We start from the raw sequence: 23,159 nt of genomic DNA, 5'->3' as shown, positions 1-23,159 counted from the left end.
TGTCTGTCTAATGTCTCAGACGTGAATCTGGAGTTAGATCAAGAGCAGAAAGATCCCATTGGCCAGGACAGTGTTTCTCAGGAGCAGATTAAAGTGGATGGTCAGGTGCAAGCCATAGCTGAGGCCTTGGCTACACTGGCCCTATACAGCACTGCAATTTGCTGCGCTCGGGGGTGTGAAAACGCCCCCCCCCCCCCCCCGAGCGCAGCGAGTGCAGCGCTGTAAAGCACCAGTGTGATCAGTGCCTGCAGCGCTACACGCTCCCTCGCAGCATTGCAACCTATTCCCCTCGGAGAGCCCATTAACCAAGTGGCTGTGCTTGACCAGTTTGTTGGGCAGACAATGTTGTTGGGACAGGAATGTCTCCATGTAGAGTCTGTGAGTGACCTGTCGGTGTCTCAGGTTCAGAGGGAAGGCTGCGTAGCTGAGTCTGCAGAGCAGAACAGCTGTGTAGTTAATCTCTGGAGAAGGCAGGGGAGGGTGAGGGCAGGTACAAGCTCATCTTTACACACTTGGGATATGACGTGTGGTCTCTCAGTGGACTTAACATCTGATTCCATGTGTAAGTAGAGGTTGGTAATGGAAGGACAACAGAACCTTGCATCTAACATGCTAGTAAGAATGGACGGGATCTCTTTAAGCCTTAAAAAGAACAGGAGTACTTGTGGCACCTTAGAGACTAACAAATTTATTAGAGCATAAGCTTTCGTGGACTACAGCCCACTTCTTCGGATGCATACAGACTAGTCCACAAAAGCTTATGCTCTAATAAATGTGTTAGTCTCTAAGGTGCCACAAGTACTCCTGTTCTTTTTGCGGATACAGACTAACACGGCTGCTACTCTGAAACCTGTCTTTAAGCCTTGGAATTGGTAACAGTTAAGGATCTGAAAAGCGGTGAACCAGCTCCTGTCTGTGTTGATGCAAATGACCTGACTGACAGGGAGAAGAAAGACTTGCTAATAGCTGTTAGCACAGAGAGCCCGGCCAATCCGCCAGTGGATTCCGTTAAGCAAGAGAAATCAGGGTTTGATCCTCCAAGACAAGGAGGAAAGAAATAACTTAATTTTGCAAAGGGAAGCCTCAGGGTAACCGTAAAAGGCCCAAACCCCAATGGTATTTAGCCAATGGTGTGACATGACAAACATGATTGTAGATGGACACTTGCAATGGATTTGTTGTTATTGCTAATGGTAATTTTTGTAACTAATGTGTTGCTAATACCAAAAATTGTAAAAATGTACAATATGCCTAATCTTTTGGAAAATCCCTTGAACACATCAAGAATGATGCATAAGAACACACTCTATGTTAAAAGACCTTGTGATACTGATATTTCAGTTAGTGCCTGTAAACAGTATTGGAACTTTTCACAGGAGAAAAGACATTCCAGACCTAATGTGCTGTATGAAAAGGGAAACCGAGGCACACTATCATAATGCTTTCATGGCTGAATGCCAAGATTCCTACACTATGGACACCATTAATCTCTACATTGACTTGATGTTAATTGGGTTCCAAACATTTGCCAGAGCTTGTATGGATAAAGTAGCTGTTTTCTTTAGCTCCTGGCAAGGTCACATGAGACATACAGGAACCATGCTGCCAGAGCAGATCCAATCCACTATTGTTCTAACCAAGTTTTACCTTGAGTTTGTAAAGAGATTCAATCATGTTATTGAACATGAGTTGGGTAAACCACTTCTCTTATACATTGATACGGCTTCTAACCCAGTACAAGCTGTAGTGAGACAGAACCCAGGATGGGGAGCTCTTGGGATGCAGTCAGCGATGTTTGTGTCATCCCTTCCTGCATCAATTTTGCATTGGGGGTGTGATGTTATGAGTATAATATATCTCATTGAAAGGTGACGGGGCCAGAAAGAGTTAATTACCTCACAGACTGACCTGACATGGCCGAACTTTAAATGCTGGTTAGGAAGATCTGTAAATGAGCAGAGCTTTGAAATGCAGCCGGCATTGTTAGAGGTAGAAGGGGAGATGTTTGCTCAGGGCTTGTGATGTAAGCAAACAAGTCTTGTCTATTGCTACAGCTTTGATTCAAAGATCAAAAAGGAATATTAACATTTATGATGATACTTGAGGGAAATAGTATTATTGTCTCTAGGTCTCTTTGAAGGTTGTGGTAACCTGTATCTGAACTGTTTAATGGATAAATTACCCTGTGCTAATTGCCAGGATGTTTGGGAGAAGGAGAGTTAAGCCTATTGTTTTCTCAGGCCAAAAGGCTGCTGGAAATGTATAAGAACCCTGGGACACGATCCTGCTTCATCTCAGATCTGCTTTGGGTTTCAAGAGGGGGAAACCTTAAGCCACAAGGACTGAGATCCCCAGTCACTGACTGGAGCCACCCTGAATATGGACATTGGACTATAATCTATGGACTATTTCTAAAAGGACTTTTGGCAACTACAAGCTCACCTCTGCCATGTACCTGAACCTCAAGAATTGAATTCAAGTCTGTCTGTAGATTGATCTTTTAACCAACACTCTCTCTTTTCTTTTTTAATAAATTTTAGCTTAGTTAATAAGAACTGGCTATAAGTGTGTATTTTGGGTAAGATCTAAGTTATAATTGAACCTGGGTGTGTGGCTGATCCTTTGGGGTTGGGAGAGCCTTTTCTTTTATATGATGAAATAAGATTTTCAGAATTTATCATTGTATGTTTGATGTGTGTCTGGACGGAGGCCTGAGGCTGGGCACTTTAAGGGAACTGCGTTGTTTGAACTTCTGAGTAACCAGTGCGGTAATACAGAAGCTGTTTTGGGCTGGTTGGTAAATCTAAGTATTGGAATATCCACCAGCGTTTGGGGTTTGTCTGCCCCGGTCTGTTTGCAGTTTGCCCTGATTGAGTGACCTCAGCTGGCTCCCACGGGCAGCACCGTTACAGTGACTGTCTTCAGTAAAGTCAAAGGATCGAACGGTCTGCCCTGCTGGCTTGCTTCCCAATAGCATTCATTACAGAGGGTACCTGGATATCTCCACTTTCTTTGTGGAGTGAGTTTGTAATTCAAAATCTTGCAAAATGCTGTCTCCAGTCTGTCCTTTGGGAAGGTTCTTTGTGTTTCTCGGAAGATCCTTTAAAGCTGTGCCGGGTGGGGCTGAGGCTAGTTTTAAATAAGCACTACGTGGTGGCTGAACAGTGTGTTGAGAAATGTACAGTCAGTTACGTCACCGCACCTGGGTTCATTATGAAATATACTTAAGAGCCTGAGTTCCCAATGGCAGTCACGGTTATTCCTATGGTGCAGGGAAGAGGTTTGAGGTGATTCTGGTCTTCGTGCAGCAGTGTCACATACACCTTGGCAGAAGGTGGGTTCCCTGGTTATACATGTCGGCTGGTGTTTATACGATTGTACAAGTTACGCATCTCGTCACATGTCCCTAAAATCCAACCCCTCGGCATGTCCCAGTCCCCTAGCTGCCTGTTCTGGTCCTTCTTTATCTTTGTTTTGGATACTAGTGTCACAGATCCACAGAATCGGTGCTACAGACCTAGCTTTGGAACAGTCTCTGGGACAGTAGTGTCACGGAGTGTGGGGGGACTCAGGGCCCTGCACCCCCGGCTTCCTGCGATTCACCGCGACTCTCAGCCAGCCAGTAAAGCAGAAGGTTTATTTGGATGACAGGAACACAGTCCAAGACAGGTCTTGCAGGCACAGACAACAGGATCCCCCTCAGTTGGGTCCATCTCGGGGTCTCAGGGCACCCCAGCCCCCTTGGGAGGTCAGAGCCCCATCTCCCTCCCAGCCAGCTCCCCAGCCAGCTCCTGAAAACTCTCTCTTCAGCGACCCCTCCCACAGCCTTTGTTCAGTTTCCCGGGCAAAGGTGTCACCTGGCCTCTAACCCCTTCCTGGGTTCTCATGTTACACGCTCAGGTATCTTCCCTCGGCCAGTCTCCCATCCCCCAATGCAGACCGTCCTAGCCACACTCCCCTGTCAGCATTCACAGACCACAGTAAGAACAGGCCCAGTTTGTCACAAGTAGTCCCCAAACTTTTCAGGGTTGCATCCCCCCTTACCCCTGTCAGTGCCCCCCCGCCCTGAGCCAGGAGTGGGGCCTCAGCTCGGGGGTGGGGGGGGGCAGGAGACAGTGGTAAGGGGGCCGAGGCTGGGGCTACAGCTGGGGGCACGGGTGGGACTGGGAGCGGAGCCCTGGCAGGGGGCCAAGGTCAGAGCGGGGCCAGGAGCGGAGCTGGGTGATGCTACGTTCCCATCCCCCGTGGGAGCTGGCCCAGGCCCCAGCCAGGCCCCCCCCAAATGGCCCACTGTGCCCCCTAGGCACGCCCCACAGTTTGGGGACCTCTGCTCTGGAGGGGCCCTTCAGTGGGCCACACCCCCCGGGGTCTCACTTCCCCGAGGCCTTTGTTCCCGAGCTGGGGGATGTGGCTCGGCCCCCTGCAGAGGGGTGGGGTGGGGGCATCCATGGTGGCTGGTTGCCAGGTGTCCACGTCCTGGCCATTGGATCTGCCCTTCTCTTCTCAAGAGCTGCATGGAGAGGGTCCAGGCCGCCAGGCGCCCTCCACACCTGTGTCTTCGCCTCCCCGATAGCAAACAGTCTCTTCCCCCTACTAGGGAACAAAGCAGCATACAGGGGAAACTGAGGCACACATCGGCTTCTTAAAAATATTACAAAACCCATCCCCCGCTTTGTCACAACTAGCTTCCAGGCACTGGCCTGTGAAGGCGCCTCCCTCGCTGGTGCTGAGACGTAGAACGAATGGCTCTTGATTTTGGCAAGTTTCCGGTGCCAAATGCTGACTGAGCACCTGGCGGATTGATGGGTCCCTGGCATAAGCGGCCAGGGTGCTGGTCCAGGCCAGGGTGTATCACTATTACGGTGTTTGTGCACTGTGCGCTTGGTGCATTGTGCGCACCGATACCCAGCTGCCAGGTTGGTCACAGCGAGCGCCCGGGCCCGCCCCACAAGACCCCTCACCCAGACGCAGGTGGGAGGGATAGGGCGGGTATTGGGGGGCGGCTGGGCAGGTGCCTCATGCGCTTCTCTCCCACTGCCACAGGCGGGGCGCCGGAGGACCCCGGAGCAGGGAGCAGGGAGATTGCAGACCAGGCTGATGCCGACGGCGGACGGAGGCCGAGCAGGTCCCAGCCCATTGTCCCTGAGCCTCTTGCTAGTGACGAGGCCCTGCAGGTGCCCCACGTCCCTAAATCTCCCAGGTAACCCCTTGGGCAGGGCAAAGACAGCTCAGGATGGCCCTGCCCCTCCCCTTGGGACAGCCCAGCCAGCCAGACTCCCCCGGCGCAAGGCCAGCCGTGGTGGGGGGCGCAGGCCAGCCCTGATCAGGCTCTGGCAGGCGCAGTGTCTAGGGTTTCCCGGCGTCTGGTTATTGACTGGAATGCCCAGTCGAAAAGTGACCTTGGCGGGTCCAGTCAGCACTGCTGACCGGGCCATTAAAAGTCCGGTTGGCTGCAGCAGCCTGCTCCACGCGGCTCCCGGAAGCGGCCGGCATGTCCCTCTGGCTCCTAGGCACAGGGCAGCCACAGGGACTCCGCACGCTGCCCCCGCCCTGAGCACTGGCTCAGCAGCTCCCATTGGCTGGGAACCTTGGCCAATGGGAGCTGTGAGGACAGTGCCTGTGGCGAGGGAAACGTGCAGAGCCCCCTGGCCGCCCCTGCGCCTAGGAGCTGGAGGGACATGCCGCTGCTTCCAGGTGCTGCCTGAGGTCAGTGCCGCCCGGCTGGAGCCCGCAACCCCTCCCCAGCCTGGAGCCCCCTCCCACGCTCTGAGCCCCTCATCCCTGTCCCCAGCCAGAGCCCTCACCCCCCAGCCCGGTGAAAGTGAGCGAGTGACGGAGGGGTGAGCAGGGGGTGCGGCCGCAGAGAAGGGGTGGGGCGAGGGTTTGGCCCCCCTAGCAGTGTGCCCAGAGCTGGGTGCAGGGGGGCTGGGGGCTATTTGTACTAGGCCAGGCTGAGCCCTGGGGTCCTGCCCCGGCCCCTGCAGTGTTGCTAGGGGAACAGCCACTGTCCTGTCGCTGTGGCCAGGGGGATGCAGCATTGTGCTGGGACCTGCAGCTCTCGGGGCAGGGGGTCCCGCTGGCCGTACAGGGTCCTGGTTGGGCCTGGGACACCCCTGCTCTAACCAGCCCCCACCACAGCAGGCCGCTTCCCTGCACCTGGGCTGAGTGGGGTCTCGGGGCATGGCCTGGTGGCTCCCGCACGCTGGGGCCAGTGGAATGGACCGGTCCCACCTCTGGTCCCAGCCCCACCCGTCTCCCTCCCTTCCTCCCAGGGACCGCAGCCTGATTGCCGGGGCCGTGGAGCGGAATGACTTCCTGCGGCTCCTGGGCGAGGGCCAGGCAGATGCCATGGTGCAGAGCTTCATGCCCGCCTGGCACGGCCCAGGGCAGACGGTGCTGGCCGAGGGCACCGACGGGGACGCCATGTACATCGTCGCTGGTGAGCGCTGGCCCCGCCCCGTGCGTGTGTGAGCATCCGCCAGCCCAGCCCAGCCCCGCTCCACGTGCGCCAGCCCCATCCCGTGCGTGTGTGAACATCCGCCAGCCCTGCCCAGCCCCGCTCCACGTGCGCCGGCCCCGCCCCGTGCGTGTGTGAACATCCGCCAGCCCTGCCCAGCCCCGCTCCACGTGCGCCAACCCAGCCCCGTGCGTGTGTGAGCATCCGCCAGCCCTGCCCAGCCCCGCTCCACGTGCGCCAACCCAGCCCCGTGCGTGTGTGGGCATCCGCCAGCCCCGCTCCACGTGCGCCAACCCAGCCCCGTGCGTGTGTGAGCATCCGCCAGCCCTGCCCAGCCCCGCTCCACGTGCGCCGGCCCCGCCCCGTGCGTGTGTGAGCATCCGCCAGCCCTGCCCAGCCTCGCTCCACGTGCGCTGGCCCCGCCCCGTGCGTGTGTGAACATCCGCCAGCCCTGCCCAGCCCCGCTCCACGTGCGCCAACCCAGCCCCGTGCGTGTGTGAGCATCCGCCAGCCCTGCCCAGCCTCGCTCCACGTGCGCCGGCCCCGCCCCGTGCGTGTGTGAGCATCCGCCAGCCCTGCCCAGCCCCGCTCCACGTGCGCCAACCCAGCCCCGTGCGTGTGTGAACATCCGCCAGCCCTGCCCAGCCTCGCTCCACGTGCGCCGGCCCCGCCCCGTGCGTGTGTGAACATCCGCCAGCCCTGCCCAGCCCCGCTCCACGTGCGCCGGCCCCGCCCCGTGCGTGTGTGAGCATCCGCCAGCCCTGCCCAGCCCCGCTCCACGTGCGCCGGCCCCGCCCCGTGCATGTGTGAACATGTGAGCCAGCCCTGCCCAGCCCCGCTCCACGTGCGCCAGCCCCGCCCCGTGCGTGTGTGAGCATCCGCCAGCCCTGTCCAGTCCCGCTCCACATGCGCCAGCCCCACCCCATGCGTGTGTGAGCCTGTGAGCCAGCCCAGTGCCGCCCCGCATGTGCGTGCGAAGGAGTGTGAGTGCCCGGCCCCGAGCCCACCGCCCTGCACTCCTGTCTGCACCCCCCCCCAACAGTCCTGCCCTGGGTGAGTTACGCCAATTGACGTGGGGGGGGGAGGGAAGGGGCGGGTGCGTCTGACCCGTTTCAGGTGCTTTCCTTTGCAGAGGGCGAGCTGAGTGTGACCCAGCGCGGCTGCCCCCTCCGCACGCTGCTCCCGGGGGATGTGTTCGGGGAGCTGGCAATCCTGTACCACTGCAAACGCACGGCCACCGTCACAGGTGAGGGCTGGCCGCAGGCCCCGGCTCCCCACCCTGCCCCGCTTCCGCCCTCGCCCCGGGCCCCACCCTGCCCCGCTTCCGCCCTCGCCCCGGCTCCCCACCCTGCCCCCGCTCCCGCCCTCGCCCCGGCTCCCCACCCTGCCCCCGCTCCCGCCCTCGCCCCGGCTCCCCACCCTGCCCCGCTTCCGCCCTCGCCCCGGGCCCCACCCTGCCCCGCTCCCGCCCTCGCCCCGGCTCCCCACCCTCGCCCCGGCTCCCCACCCTGCCCCTGCTCCCGCCCTCGCCCCGGGCCCCACCCTGCCCCCACTCCCGCCTCGCCCCGGCTCCCCACCCTGCCCCCGCTCCCGCCCTCGCCCCGGGCCCCACCCCTGCTGCTGCCCTGGCTTCAGACCCAGGCCTCACCCCCACCCCAGCTCCACCCCCTACCCCTGCCCCAGCCCCACCTCCACCCCCTGCCCCCACCCCAGACCCCACCGGTCCCACCACACCCCCTGCCCCTGCCCAGGCTCCAGGTCCTGCTCTGCCCTGGACCCCGGGCACTGCTCCAGCCCAGAGGGCTGCAAACAAGCAGAGCCACTGCCCCCTGCCGCCCCCCGCCTCTCACCAGCACAGCTCTGGTGCTGCCCCACTGGACGCGGCTGCCCCCCTGTTGTGGCAGGACCAGGCAATGCCGGGTCCCGTGTGAGCCTGGCTGATGGAGCAGAGCTGGGACCTCTCCCCCACCCCCAGACTAACCCTTTCCCCCCCCCCGCCCCCAGCGCTCACCCAGGTCCGGCTCTGGGCCATCGACCGGCAGACCTACCGCACCATCGTCACCAGCCAGGCCAAGCGCCGGCGGGCCGAGATCCTGGACTCCCTCCGCGAGTGAGTGGGGGGCAGCCCCTTGGGGGGCGGGGGGAGCACCTGTGGGGGCGGGGCCCCTCGGGGAGGGAAGGGGAGGGGGGGAGTGCCCCTGGGGGGCGGGCCTTTGGGCCACTCAGAGACTCCACGGCTGCCCTGAGCCCCCCCCCCAGGGTCAGCATCCCACCCCCCATCCCACCCCCTATCCTCCTGGAGCCAGGCCCTGAGCCCTCAGACCCCACCCTGCTTCCAGTGCTGCGGCTGCCCCCACCCCAGGGTCAGCATCCTCCCCACCTTCCATATCTCCCCTCCCCTCCCCCGGGGTCAGTGCCCCACTCTGTCCCTCTCCGTGGGTCAGCACCCCATTCCTTCCCCCCACGGGATCCTTTAGCCCCATAAGCTTCAAGGCCAGAAGGGGCCATCCTGATCCTCCAGTCTGACCTGCCCACTGCAGTCCCCAGAACCGCCCCCCCCCCCCCTCCGCAATAGGCCTCGAGCCTCTGGTGTGTCCTCAAATCAAGACTTCCCATGACAGAGACTCCACCATTCACACTAGTTGAAACCAGCGAGTGACCCGGGCCCCAGGCTGCAGAGGGAGGAGAACCCCCCACCCCCTGGGTCTCTGCCAACCTGACCCAGGGAAAATTCCTTCCCCGCCCTAAATCCGGGGACCAGTCAGACCCTGGGCATGTGGGTGAGACCCACCAGCCAGACAGCTGGGAAAGAATTCTCTGCAGTGTCCCATCACCGGCCGCTGGGGGTATTTGCTGCTAGCGGTCGCAGATCGGCTCCATGCCATCGTCAGCAGCCCCATCACACCATCCCCTCCATAAACTGATCACACTCAGGCTGGAAGCCAGTTCGGGGTTTTGCCCCCACTGCTCCCCTTGGGCGGCTGCTCCAGAACTTCACTCCTCTGGTGGTGAGAAACCTTCGTCTAAATTCAAGTCTAAACCTGTTGATGGCCAGTTTCTAGCCACGTGTTCTTGTGTCCACGTGGGCGCTTCGCTTCAATAACTCCTCTCCCAGCCTGGTGTTTGTCCCTGGGCTGGATTTAGAGAGAGCGATCGATCTCCCCTCGGCCTGCGTCTGGTCAGGCTAAACAAGCCGAGTTCGTTGAGTCTCCTCTCGTAAGGCAGGTTCTCCGTTCCTCCGATCAGCCTCGTCGCCCTTCTCTGCACCTCTTCCAGTCTGAGTTCATCTTTCTTACCCGCGGCAGAGCAGCCCTGCTCGCGGGTTCCAGCCGAGGGCTCACCAGTGCCTCTTCCTGGTGTAGGGGCGATTCTCCGGCCTTCCCCCTTCGCTTCTTTCCGGCTGCAAGTCCTCTTGTCATGGTCTCTCTTGCAATCTCCGGCGAGTTGTCGTCTGTCCTCCTGGGTCTGACCATTGAATTGTCCCCTCTTCTTTGGGCCTCGCCACTCTGCACTTCTTCCGGCCCCCGCCTGCCGCGCCCCTGCTGAGCAGCAGTGGGGGCCGCCTGCCGCGGAAGGAGAAGTGTATCCTCGGATACGTGCTGGCTAGCCCAGTGCCGGGGGCTTTAAACTACGTTCAACAGGGCAGGAGAGAAAAGCCCCTCGGCAAGCCCAGAGCCCTGTGTGACAATGCGGTTCTGGCGGAACCCAACTGAGAGTGCCAACTCAGGACAAATTGCTCAAATAGGGCAGTTACAGCCCAAGGCTGGGGTTTTTCCACCTCTAAGGCAAACCAAACCAGCCAGACTAAGACTTCGGTCTCACCCCACTGGCTAACCGCAAGTCTCACAAGCAATCTCCTTAGACACTCCAGTTACCCAGTATTACCACCAGTGCCATCCGTTATGGGGGACAAATGGTTATGAAAACCAATACCCCAGTAAAAGAAAACGGTTCTCCCGATCCCAAAGGACCAAGCCCCAGACCCAGGTCAATGTACAAGTCAGACCTTACCCACAAATCACGCTACTGCCAATCTTTTAGAATCTAAAATCTAAAGGTTTATTCATAAAAGGAAAAAGATAGAGATGAGAGTTAGAATTGGTTAAATGGAATCAATTACATACAGTAATGGCAAAGTTCTTGGTTCAGGCTTGCAGCAGTGATGGAATAAACTGCAGGTTCAAATCAAGTCTCTGGAATACATCCCCCGCTGGGATGGGTCCTCAGTCCTTTGTTCAGAGCTTCAGTTTGTAGCAAAGTCCCTCCAGAGGTAAGAAGCAGGATTGAAGACAAGATGGAGATCAGGCATCAGCCTTATATAGTCTTTTCCAGGTGTAAGATCACCTCTTTGTTCTTACTGTGGAAAATTACAGCAAAAATGGAGTCTGGAGTCACATGGGCCAGTCCCTGCATACTTTGCTGAGGTACAAGGCGTATCTGCCTTCTCTCAATGGGTCCATTGTATAGCTGATGGTCCTTAATGGGCCATCAAGCAGGCTAGGCAGAGCTAATCTCAGCTTGTCTGGGATGTCACCCAGAAGCATAGCATAAGTTTGCCATACAGACAGTATAGAGCCAATATTCATAACTTCGACTACAAAACTGATACATACATATAGACAGCATAATCATAACCAGTAAACCATCACCTTGTCCTAGACACCCCATTTGACCCCCTTTATACAAGATTTGGGTGCCACTACAGGACCTTGGTTACAACAATGATCTATATGGTCCCAGTTTATGTCAATAACGTCACACCCCCAACGCAAAATTGATGCAGGAAGGGATGACACAAACATCACTGACTGCATCCCAAGAGCTCCCCATCCTGGGTTCTGTCTCACTACAGCTAGTATTGGGTTAGAAGCCGTACCAGTGTATAACAGAAATGGTTTATCAAAATCATGTTCAACCACATGATTGAACCTCTTTACAAACTCAAGGTAACACTTAGTTAGAACAATAGTGGATTGGATCTGCTCTGGCAGCATGGTTCCTGTATGTGCCATGTGATCTTGCCAAGAGCTAAAGAAAACTGCTACTTTATCCATACAAGCTCGGGCAAATGTTTGGAACCCAATTAACATCGAATAAATGCAGATATTAATGTTCTTCATAGTCCAGGAATCTTGGCATTTAGCCATGAAAGCAATATGGTAGTGTGCCTCAGTCTTCCTTTTCATACAGCACATTAGGTCTGGAATGTCTTTTCCCCTGTGAAAAGTTCCCATATTGTTTATAGGCATTACCTGTGAAACCCCAGTGTAACAAGGCCTTTTAACATAACGTGTGTTTTCATGTATTCCTTTTAACATGTCCAAGGGATTCTCCAAAAGATTAGGCACATTGTTAATTACAAAATTTAGCAATAACAACAAGTTCATTGCAAGTGTCCATCTACAGTCATGTTTGTCATGCCACACCTTTGGCTCAATACCATTGGAGTTTGGGCATTTTAGGGTTAACCTGTGGCTTCCCTTTGCAAAATTCAGTGTTCTCTTTCCTCCTTGTCCTGCAGGATCAAACCCTGATTTCTCTTGCTTAACAGAATTCCCTGGCTGATGGGGTGGGCCCTCTGTGCTAACAGCTATTAGCAAGTCCTTCCTTTCCCAGCCAGGCAAGTAATTTGCACTACCCCAGACCAGAGCCAGTCCACCAGTTTTCATATTCGTAACTGCTATTATCTCCAAGGCTGGACTCTGTCTTAAAGAGATACCACACAAATCCAAAGAGTCTGCGGGTGAGAGTTTGCTTGCTCTCCCCCGCATCCTCAAGCATTTAGCCATAAAACTGCTCTGCTCTGACACATCAGTAACCAAATCTGTCCTCAAACCCTGAAGCACAAACTGCTCATTTAAAGAATCAGAAAGGAGACATTCCTGTTCCAACACCATTGTCTCCCCAACAAGTTGGCCCCACACAGCCACTCGGTTATAGGGCTGCCTCAATTCCTTAACAACTTTTACTTCCTCTGAGACCTTCTCAAAGCTACCCACACTGGATCTTTTAAAAGGAAAGTCAGAGGATCCATTCACAACAGACAATTTTTGGCTGCTAGGAACTGAAACTTCCTTGATTAAATCACTCTCACACCCTTCAGTTGCAGGGAACTGCTTGCACCGAGTACCATGAGGATTCCTTTTTCCAGGAGCTTTTCTAAGCAGCAATTCACCCCTCACAGAAATTCTGCCCTTACCCTCTTCACCTAGGGCTTGCTCTAAAGGCACACTTTCCTGAGCAACAACAGACTCTGTCTGGGTCTTACTTACATTCAGGATCACCTCTGGCCCATCAGGCAGATCTCTACACAATCCCCTTTCAGGTGAACCCATAGACTTCCTAGATAAAAGGTTAGAAATACTTCCCTTCTCTTTGCCACACACCAGCTTAGGAATTTTTTCCTTTTTGCTACAAGTTGTTAAACTGTCCGTAGGTAACACAACCAAATTACCTTTCTGCTCCCCTTGTGCCCTGGCTAGGGAATCACCCTGATCAGACAGAGTTGTTACACCCTTCTCCAACCACACATGAGCAACAGGCCCAATACAAGCATCAGAATTGTCTGGTCTCTGGGATTTTGCTAAGACACTAACTGGATGCAACCTAGTTACGGTGCCATTCTCCCCAGCAGATGCAAACTTAGGACCATTCCCTTCCTGGGCTTTAGTTGAATCCAGAACCAACTCTGAGACAACTAAATTACTCTCAACCATCACAGGCCGAAAGGCACCTTCTGTCTGCTCCACAGACAAAAAAGAGTTGGAGACGCATTTTCCTTTACTAGACATATAATTTGGGATTTCATTTCCCTTGTCCCAGCACACCGGGCTGTTCACAGACAACTGCTTGGAGACTGGGGTAGCTTCCTCCATAGGCAAGTCAATACCCCTGACAGACACAGGCACATTTCCTTCACTGTCACTATTCTTCGCACAGGAAACAGATAAGGTATAGGGACACTCAACTTCCACTCTCCTTGCCTTCCCAAACTGCTGACTAGATAAAGCCATCAGCTCACAAGACTGCCTAGGCTCATCCAAAATCTCCTTGTTCTCCTCTCCCTTCGCTTGATCTAATTCCAGATTTACTTCTGAGACATTAGATAGATATTCAGAAACTTCATTCACAGCCAAACAGCTACTTTCCAAAGACAAACTTTTGGAGAAACCCTCCATAGGCACAACCTTAGGATCAATCCTCTCTTGTGCCTGGTTTGTATTAACTTGACTGACCATAGCTTTAATATCATTTCCAATCATAATATCCTTAGGGATTATGTCTTTTACTCCCACAACCATGGTGCCCTCCAATCCCTTCCATTTCAGGTGGATTTTAGCCAAAGGCACCCTGACAAAATACTTAGATAAGGCTACAACAGTTACATCTTCACCTGGCAAATAATCTTCCTTCCTGACAAGACTTGCTTTAACCAGAGTAATATCTGCTGCGGTGTCCCTCCATGCCATACACCTCACTCCATTAACTTCTGCACTGCTAATAAACTCTGCATTATTTCCCCCATATTTAGCTCTAATGTGAGTTTTAAGGTCAAATTCTTCCGAGACCACAGAAACAGCATTTGCACACAGGGCACCAATGCTGGGCTCTGTGTGGCTTGCCTGTGAGTTTACAACAACAGGGTTAGCATTGGCCGTGGCATTTGGGGTTGCTGGTTTTGGGCCGCCCTTCAGTGTCGGGCAGTCTGGTCTCATGTGGCCCAGCATACCACAGTGATAGCATGTAACCTGTTCCGTCCTGGGATGTGAGTTCCTACCCCCCGGACCCCCTTGAACTCCTTTAGAAGAGTCAGGTTTATTTTTAAATCCTTCCCTCCTCTTGAACTGGGGAGAATGGTGATCAGTTTTCCCCGGGGTTTTACACCCTTCTCGAGCCCTGTTTTGGGTATGGGCATCCGCAATCTCTGCTGCCCGTAGGACTGACTCAGGGTCCCTGTCACACACAGCTGCTCTCACATTGTCCGGCACAATGTCTAAGAACTGTTCCAAAGTTATTAAATCCAGCAGTTTTTCAAAACTCCCATGAACCTTGGCTCCCATAACCCACTTTTTAACAAAACCCATCAGCTTATGAGCACATTCTACAAAAGTACAATCCTTAGACATTTTAAACTCTCTAAACTTAACTCTGTAAGATTCAGGAGTAACCTTGAACCGCCTTAACACAGAATCCTTAAACCGCTCATAATTTAAGGCTTCTTGTTCCCCCAAGTCATTAAACACCTCCCTGGCTTTTCCAGTCAGTCTGGTCAGCAGGACAGGCATTCGCTGACCCTCAGGGATCTGGTACAGATTGCAGAGGCGTTCAAAGGTAGACAAAAACTCCTCTATATCCTCAGTATCATTGTAAATGGGACACATCCTTTCCCAGTTTTTCTCATGGTGGGGGGGAAGTGGAGTACCAGGTGGGGATGACTTTCTCCGCTCTTCCATTACTTGGAGCTGAAGTCTGGCCGTCTCCTGTTCAGCAACGAGCAGCTCTAGACGTCCCTTACGAGCTCTCTCTTCTCTCTCATCAGCCTCCTTCTTTCTTTGATCAGCTTCTTTCTCTCTCTCAGCAGCCTCTTTCTCTCTCTCAGCAGCCTCTTTCTCTCTCTCTCTTTCTAACTCTGCTATTTTTTGCTTCTCCAGCAATCGAAGATCTGCTAGCTTCTGTTCATGCTCAAATTGCAGTTTACTTGTCACCCTTTGCATCCTAATTTTTTCTGCATCTTCTGCAGCCTCAGGTAAGGGCTGTGCTCTTGCCCCCTGATCACTGGCTATTAACAGATTTCTCAGTTCTTCCTTTGTAGCTTTCTTTCTAAAGCATATCCTCTTTTCTGAACACAAATTTTCCAGGGCTTTTTTGCCAAGTCCCTCATATGCTCTTTGCTCAGCCATTGCAGCAGCTCTTTAACCAACAAAACTCTCAATCCCAAAATTCAAATTTGGATAGCGTGGGGTTCTGACCCAAAGCTTAATTGACCTGGTTCTGTGGATCCAAGCACGACTACGCCACTGTGACAATGCGGTTCTGGCGGAACCCAACTGAGAGTGCCAACTCAGGACAAATTGCTCAAATAGGGCAGTTACAGCCCAAGGCTGGGGTTTTTCCACCTCTAAGGCAAACCAAACCAGCCAGACTAAGACTTCGGTCTCACCCCACTGGCTAACCGCAAGTCTCACGAGCAATCTCCTTAGACACTCCAGTTACCCAGTATTACCACCAGTGCCATCCGTTATGGGGGACAAATGGTTATGAAAACCAATACCCCAGTAAAAGAAAACGGTTCTCCCGATCCCAAAGGACCAAGCCCCAGACCCAGGTCAATGTACAAGTCAGACCTTACCCACAAATCACGCTACTGCCAATCTTTTAGAATCTAAAATCTAAAGGTTTATTCATAAAAGGAAAAAGATAGAGATGAGAGTTAGAATTGGTTAAATGGAATCAATTACATACAGTAATGGCAAAGTTCTTGGTTCAGGCTTGCAGCAGTGATGGAATAAACTGCAGGTTCAAATCAAGTCTCTGGAATACATCCCCCGCTGGGATGGGTCCTCAGTCCTTTGTTCAGAGCTTCAGTTTGTAGCAAAGTCCCTCCAGAGGTAAGAAGCAGGATTGAAGACAAGATGGAGATCAGGCATCAGCCTTATATAGTCTTTTCCAGGTGTAAGATCACCTCTTTGTTCTTACTGTGGAAAATTACAGCAAAAATGGAGTCTGGAGTCACATGGGCCAGTCCCTGCATACTTTGCTGAGGTACAAGGCGTATCTGCCTTCTCTCAATGGGTCCATTGTATAGCTGATGGTCCTTAATGGGCCATCAAGCAGGCTAGGCAGAGCTAATCTCAGCTTGTCTGGGATGTCACCCAGAAGCATAGCATAAGTTTGCCATACAGACAGTATAGAGCCAATATTCATAACTTCGACTACAAAACTGATACATACATATAGACAGCATAATCATAACCAGTAAACCATCACCTTGTCCTAGACACCCCATTTGACCCCCTTTATACAAGATTTGGGTGCCACTACAGGACCTTGGTTACAACAATGATCTATATGGTCCCAGTTTATGTCAATAACGTCACACCCCCAACGCAAAATTGATGCAGGAAGGGATGACACAAACATCACTGACTGCATCCCAAGAGCTCCCCATCCTGGGTTCTGTCTCACTACAGCTAGTATTGGGTTAGAAGCCGTACCAGTGTATAACAGAAATGGTTTATCAAAATCATGTTCAACCACATGATTGAACCTCTTTACAAACTCAAGGTAACACTTAGTTAGAACAATAGTGGATTGGATCTGCTCTGGCAGCATGGTTCCTGTATGTGCCATGTGATCTTGCCAAGAGCTAAAGAAAACTGCTACTTTATCCATACAAGCTCGGGCAAATGTTTGGAACCCAATTAACATCGAATAAATGCAGATATTAATGTTCTTCATAGTCCAGGAATCTTGGCATTTAGCCATGAAAGCAATATGGTAGTGTGCCTCAGTCTTCCTTTTCATACAGCACATTAGGTCTGGAATGTCTTTTCCCCTGTGAAAAGTTCCCATATTGTTTATAGGCATGAACTGTGAAACCCCAGTGTAACAAGGCCTTTTAACATAACGTGTGTTTTCATGTATTCCTTTTAACATGTCCAAGGGATTCTCCAAAAGATTAGGCACATTGTTAATTACAAAATTTAGCAATAACAACAAGTTCATTGCAAGTGTCCATCTACAGTCATGTTTGTCATGCCACACCTTTGGCTCAATACCATTGGAGTTTGGGCATTTTAGGGTTAACCTGTGGCTTCCCTTTGCAAAATTCAGTGTTCTCTTTCCTCCTTGTCCTGCAGGATCAAACCCTGATTTCTCTTGCTTAACAGAATTCCCTGGCTGATGGGGTGGGCCCTCTGTGCTAACAGCTATTAGCAAGTCCTTCCTTTCCCAGCCAGGCAAGTAATTTGCACTACCCCAGACCAGAGCCAGTCCACCAGTTTTCATATTCGTAACTGCTATTATCTCCAAGGCTGGACTCTGTCTTAAAGAGATACCACACAAATCCAAAGAGTCTGCGGGTGAGAGTTTGCTTGCTCTCCCCCGCATCCTCAAGCATTTAGCCATAAAACTGCTCTGCTCTGACACATCAGTAACCAAATCTGTCCTCAAACCCTGAAGCACAAACTGCTCATTTAAAGAATCAGAAAGGAGACATTCCTGTTCCAACACCATTGTCTCCCCAACAAGTTGGCCCCACACAGCCACTCGGTTATAGGGCTGCCTCAATTCCTTAACAACTTTTACTTCCTCTGAGACCTTCTCAAAGCTACCCACACTGGATCTTTTAAAAGGAAAGTCAGAGGATCCATTCACAACAGACAATTTTTGGCTGCTAGGAACTGAAACTTCCTTGATTAAATCACTCTCACACCCTTCAGTTGCAGGGAACTGCTTGCACCGAGTACCATGAGGATTCCTTTTTCCAGGAGCTTTTCTAAGCAGCAATTCACCCCTCACAGAAATTCTGCCCTTACCCTCTTCACCTAGGGCTTGCTCTAAAGGCACACTTTCCTGAGCAACAACAGACTCTGTCTGGGTCTTACTTACATTCAGGATCACCTCTGGCCCATCAGGCAGATCTCTACACAATCCCCTTTCAGGTGAACCCATAGACTTCCTAGATAAAAGGTTAGAAATACTTCCCTTCTCTTTGCCACACACCAGCTTAGGAATTTTTTCCTTTTTGCTACAAGTTGTTAAACTGTCCGTAGGTAACACAACCAAATTACCTTTCTGCTCCCCTTGTGCCCTGGCTAGGGAATCACCCTGATCAGACAGAGTTGTTACACCCTTCTCCAACCACACATGAGCAACAGGCCCAATACAAGCATCAGAATTGTCTGGTCTCTGGGATTTTGCTAAGACACTAACTGGATGCAACCTAGTTACGGTGCCATTCTCCCCAGCAGATGCAAACTTAGGACCATTCCCTTCCTGGGCTTTAGTTGAATCCAGAACCAACTCTGAGACAACTAAATTACTCTCAACCATCACAGGCCGAAAGGCACCTTCTGTCTGCTCCACAGACAAAAAAGAGTTGGAGACGCATTTTCCTTTACTAGACATATAATTTGGGATTTCATTTCCCTTGTCCCAGCACACCGGGCTGTTCACAGACAACTGCTTGGAGACTGGGGTAGCTTCCTCCATAGGCAAGTCAATACCCCTGACAGACACAGGCACATTTCCTTCACTGTCACTATTCTTCGCACAGGAAACAGATAAGGTATAGGGACACTCAACTTCCACTCTCCTTGCCTTCCCAAACTGCTGACTAGATAAAGCCATCAGCTCACAAGACTGCCTAGGCTCATCCAAAATCTCCTTGTTCTCCTCTCCCTTCGCTTGATCTAATTCCAGATTTACTTCTGAGACATTAGATAGATATTCAGAAACTTCATTCACAGCCAAACAGCTACTTTCCAAAGACAAACTTTTGGAGAAACCCTCCATAGGCACAACCTTAGGATCAATCTTCTCTTGTGCCTGGTTTGTATTAACTTGACTGACCATAGCTTTAATATCATTTCCAATCATAATATCCTTAGGGATTATGTCTTTTACTCCCACAACCATGGTGCCCTCCAATCCCTTCCATTTCAGGTGGATTTTAGCCAAAGGCACCCTGACAAAATACTTAGATAAGGCTACAACAGTTACATCTTCACCTGGCAAATAATCTTCCTTCCTGACAAGACTTGCTTTAACCAGAGTAATATCTGCTGCGGTGTCCCTCCATGCCATACACCTCACTCCATTAACTTCTGCACTGCTAATAAACTCTGCATTATTTCCCCCATATTTAGCTCTAATGTGAGTTTTAAGGTCAAATTCTTCCGAGACCACAGAAACAGCATTTGCACACAGGGCACCAATGCTGGGCTCTGTGTGGCTTGCCTGTGAGTTTACAACAACAGGGTTAGCATTGGCCGTGGCATTTGGGGTTGCTGGTTTTGGGCCGCCCTTCAGTGTCGGGCAGTCTGGTCTCATGTGGCCCAGCATACCACAGTGATAGCATGTAACCTGTTCCGTCCTGGGATGTGAGTTCCTACCCCCCGGACCCCCTTGAACTCCTTTAGAAGAGTCAGGTTTATTTTTAAATCCTTCCCTCCTCTTGAACTGGGGAGAATGGTGATCAGTTTTCCCCGGGGTTTTACACCCTTCTCGAGCCCTGTTTTGGGTATGGGCATCCGCAATCTCTGCTGCCCGTAGGACTGACTCAGGGTCCCTGTCACACACAGCTGCTCTCACATTGTCCGGCACAATGTCTAAGAACTGTTCCAAAGTTATTAAATCCAGCAGTTTTTCAAAACTCCCATGAACCTTGGCTCCCATAACCCACTTTTTAACAAAACCCATCAGCTTATGAGCACATTCTACAAAAGTACAATCCTTAGACATTTTAAACTCTCTAAACTTAACTCTGTAAGATTCAGGAGTAACCTTGAACCGCCTTAACACAGAATCCTTAAACCGCTCATAATTTAAGGCTTCTTGTTCCCCCAAGTCATTAAACACCTCCCTGGCTTTTCCAGTCAGTCTGGTCAGCAGGACAGGCATTCGCTGACCCTCAGGGATCTGGTACAGATTGCAGAGGCGTTCAAAGGTAGACAAAAACTCCTCTATATCCTCAGTATCATTGTAAATGGGACACATCCTTTCCCAGTTTTTCTCATGGTGGGGGGGAAGTGGAGTACCAGGTGGGGATGACTTTCTCCGCTCTTCCATTACTTGGAGCTGAAGTCTGGCCGTCTCCTGTTCAGCAACGAGCAGCTCTAGACGTCCCTTACGAGCTCTCTCTTCTCTCTCATCAGCCTCCTTCTTTCTTTGATCAGCTTCTTTCTCTCTCTCAGCAGCCTCTTTCTCTCTCTCAGCAGCCTCTTTCTCTCTCTCTCTTTCTAACTCTGCTATTTTTTGCTTCTCCAGCAATCGAAGATCTGCTAGCTTCTGTTCATGCTCAAATTGCAGTTTACTTGTCACCCTTTGCATCCTAATTTTTTCTGCATCTTCTGCAGCCTCAGGTAAGGGCTGTGCTCTTGCCCCCTGATCACTGGCTATTAACAGATTTCTCAGTTCTTCCTTTGTAGCTTTCTTTCTAAAGCATATCCTCTTTTCTGAACACAAATTTTCCAGGGCTTTTTTGCCAAGTCCCTCATATGCTCTTTGCTCAGCCATTGCAGCAGCTCTTTAACCAACAAAACTCTCAATCCCAAAATTCAAATTTGGATAGCGTGGGGTTCTGACCCAAAGCTTAATTGACCTGGTTCTGTGGATCCAAGCACGACTACGCCACTGTGACAATGCGGTTCTGGCGGAACCCAACTGAGAGTGCCAACTCAGGACAAATTGCTCAAATAGGGCAGTTACAGCCCAAGGCTGGGGTTTTTCCACCTCTAAGGCAAACCAAACCAGCCAGACTAAGACTTCGGTCTCACCCCACTGGCTAACCGCAAGTCTCACGAGCAATCTCCTTAGACACTCCAGTTACCCAGTATTACCACCAGTGCCATCCGTTATGGGGGACAAATGGTTATGAAAACCAATACCCCAGTAAAAGAAAAAGGTTCTCCTGATCCCAAAGGACCAAGCCCCAGACCCAGGTCAATATACAAGTCAGACCTTACCCACAAATCACGCTGTTGCCAATCCTTTAGAATCTAAAATCTAAAGGTTTATTCATAAAAGGAAAAAGATAGAGATGAGAGTTAGAATTGGTTAAATGGAATCAATTACATACAGTAATGGCAAAGTTCTTGGTTCAGGCTTGCAGCAGTGATGGAATAAACTGCAGGTTCAAATCAAGTCTCTGGAATACATCCCCCCTGGGATGGGTCCTCAGTCCTTTGTTCAGAGCTTCAGTTTGTAGCAAAGTCCCTCCAGAGGTAAGAAGCAGGATTGAAGACAAGATGGAGATCAGGCATCAGCCTTATATAGTCTTTTCCAGGTGTAAGATCACCTCTTTGTTCTTACTGTGGAAAATTACAGCAAAAATGGAGTCTGGAGTCACATGGGCCAGTCCCTGCATACTTTGCTGAGGTACAAGGCGTATCTGCCTTCTCTCAATGGGTCCATTGTATAGCTGATGGTCCTTAATGGGCCATCAAGCAGGCTAGGCAGAGCTAATCTCAGCTTGTCTGGGATGTCACCCAGAAGCATAGCATAAGTTTGCCATACAGACAGTATAGAGCCAATATTCATAACTTCGACTACAAAACTGATACACACATATAGACAGCATAATCATAACCAGTAAACCATAACCTTGTCCTAGACACCCCATTTGACCCCCTTTATACAAGATTTGGGTGCCACTATAGGACCTTGGTTGCAACAATGATCTATATGGTCCCAGTTTATGTCAATAACGTCACACCCTGTGCTGAAGGGTCAGAAGTGGGCCATCATGGCAGGGACAAAGGAGAGACGAGCACTAGGGAGGGGAAAGCTAAGGCACCTTTTAGCTGTCTGGGGGCTAATGCACGAAGTGTAGGAAAGAATCAGGAAGAACTGGACCTACTAGTGAATCATCCCGATTCCGACACGCCTGACCGCCCGGAGAGTTGGTGGGCTAGTTCCCAGGACTGCTGGACTGCTCCAGAAGGGTACAGCCTGGGCAGCGAGGACAGGCAGGAAGTGTTCAGTGTGGCCTTGTAGATCAAAGCAGTCTACACTTGCACTGGGGCAGACGTGGGAGGCAGACCTGCTGAAAAATTCTGGATAAAAATTAAAGAGGTGAAAACCAAGGGTGATGTCACGGTAGGACTCACAGACCCACAGGGTCGGGGCTATGCCCCCAGCCTGGGAACAGTCTCTGGGAGGGGCCTTCAGTGGGCCAGACCCCCCGGGGTCTCATTCTTCCCCCAGAGTGAGCCACGCGGCCTCACCACCTCCTGAGACTGGGCCACTGGGGCTCCAGCCCCCCTGCCCCACCCCGGGAGGACTGGGCAGTGAGTCTGGGACAGACCCTGGGGGAGACGTGTCCTCTCCTCAGGGATCAGTGCCCCTCGCCCAGCGTCTGCAGGGACACTCACCCAGCGCTGTGAAACCAGGCGGGTTTATTGGTCACCTGGCCCACGGCCCAGGCAGCCCCTCGGGCGGCCCAGAGAACTGACAGTTACAGCCCAGCCCGGCCTGGGCAGCCGGCGCCCAGCCCAGCTGTTTGCATTTTCACTGACCCCTCCGGTCTGAGCCTTCTGATTCACGTAGTTCAGCCCCCGGGCTGGTGCAGGAACCGGGGCGGAGTTTTGTCCTACAGTGACCCAGGCATTCCCCACAAGGACGTCAGAGCTGGTGACCTGGAGAACCCCGACTACCAGCCCCCCGCCCCTGGCTGTGTCTGCCCAGGGCTCTGAGCCATAGGCCAGGCGAATGGCTCCACACCTGGGCCCGTAGCCCCAGTCACAGCCCTTCAACATTCGATGGGGTGGCACCACACAGGGTGTGACAAGGGGCCTCTGTCCCAGACTCTCCCCGCCCCAGGAGTGTCTCCCCCTTGGCCACCTCCCTCTGCTCCCCTGGGGGTCCGATGAGTCACGCACCTGGGGCCTGGAGTGGGAGCCCGTCTGCCACCCCTGTGCCCCCGAGGAGCTGGCTGGGTGGCTGCTTCCCTCCGACGGGTCAGTCACATCGTCCCTCTCGG

The 23,159-nt window shown here is 52.4% G+C and overlaps 1 protein-coding gene across 6 annotated transcripts in view; it reads left to right on the top strand.

Moving 5' to 3' along the window:
• LOC101936799 (cGMP-dependent protein kinase 1-like) overlaps positions 1-23,159 on the top strand; it is a 72,443-nt gene that overhangs the window by 31,386 nt on the left and 17,898 nt on the right. For all 6 annotated transcript variants that reach the window (XM_065590037.1, XM_065590038.1, XM_065590035.1 and 3 more), the window contains 4 exons: positions 5,044-5,200; positions 6,273-6,439; positions 7,590-7,703; positions 8,462-8,567. In XM_065590037.1, coding sequence (XP_065446109.1) covers positions 5,044-5,200; positions 6,273-6,439; positions 7,590-7,703; positions 8,462-8,567 — 544 coding nt within the window. The remainder of the gene's footprint in view (positions 1-5,043; positions 5,201-6,272; positions 6,440-7,589; positions 7,704-8,461; positions 8,568-23,159) is intronic.

The sequence above is a fragment of the Chrysemys picta genome, chromosome 3, assembly GCF_011386835.1.
Source record: "Chrysemys picta bellii isolate R12L10 chromosome 3, ASM1138683v2, whole genome shotgun sequence".
Taxonomy (NCBI): Eukaryota; Metazoa; Chordata; order Testudines; family Emydidae; genus Chrysemys; species Chrysemys picta.
Note: the sequence above shows the minus strand (reverse complement) of the source record. Positions and strands in the feature narration are given on the sequence as shown.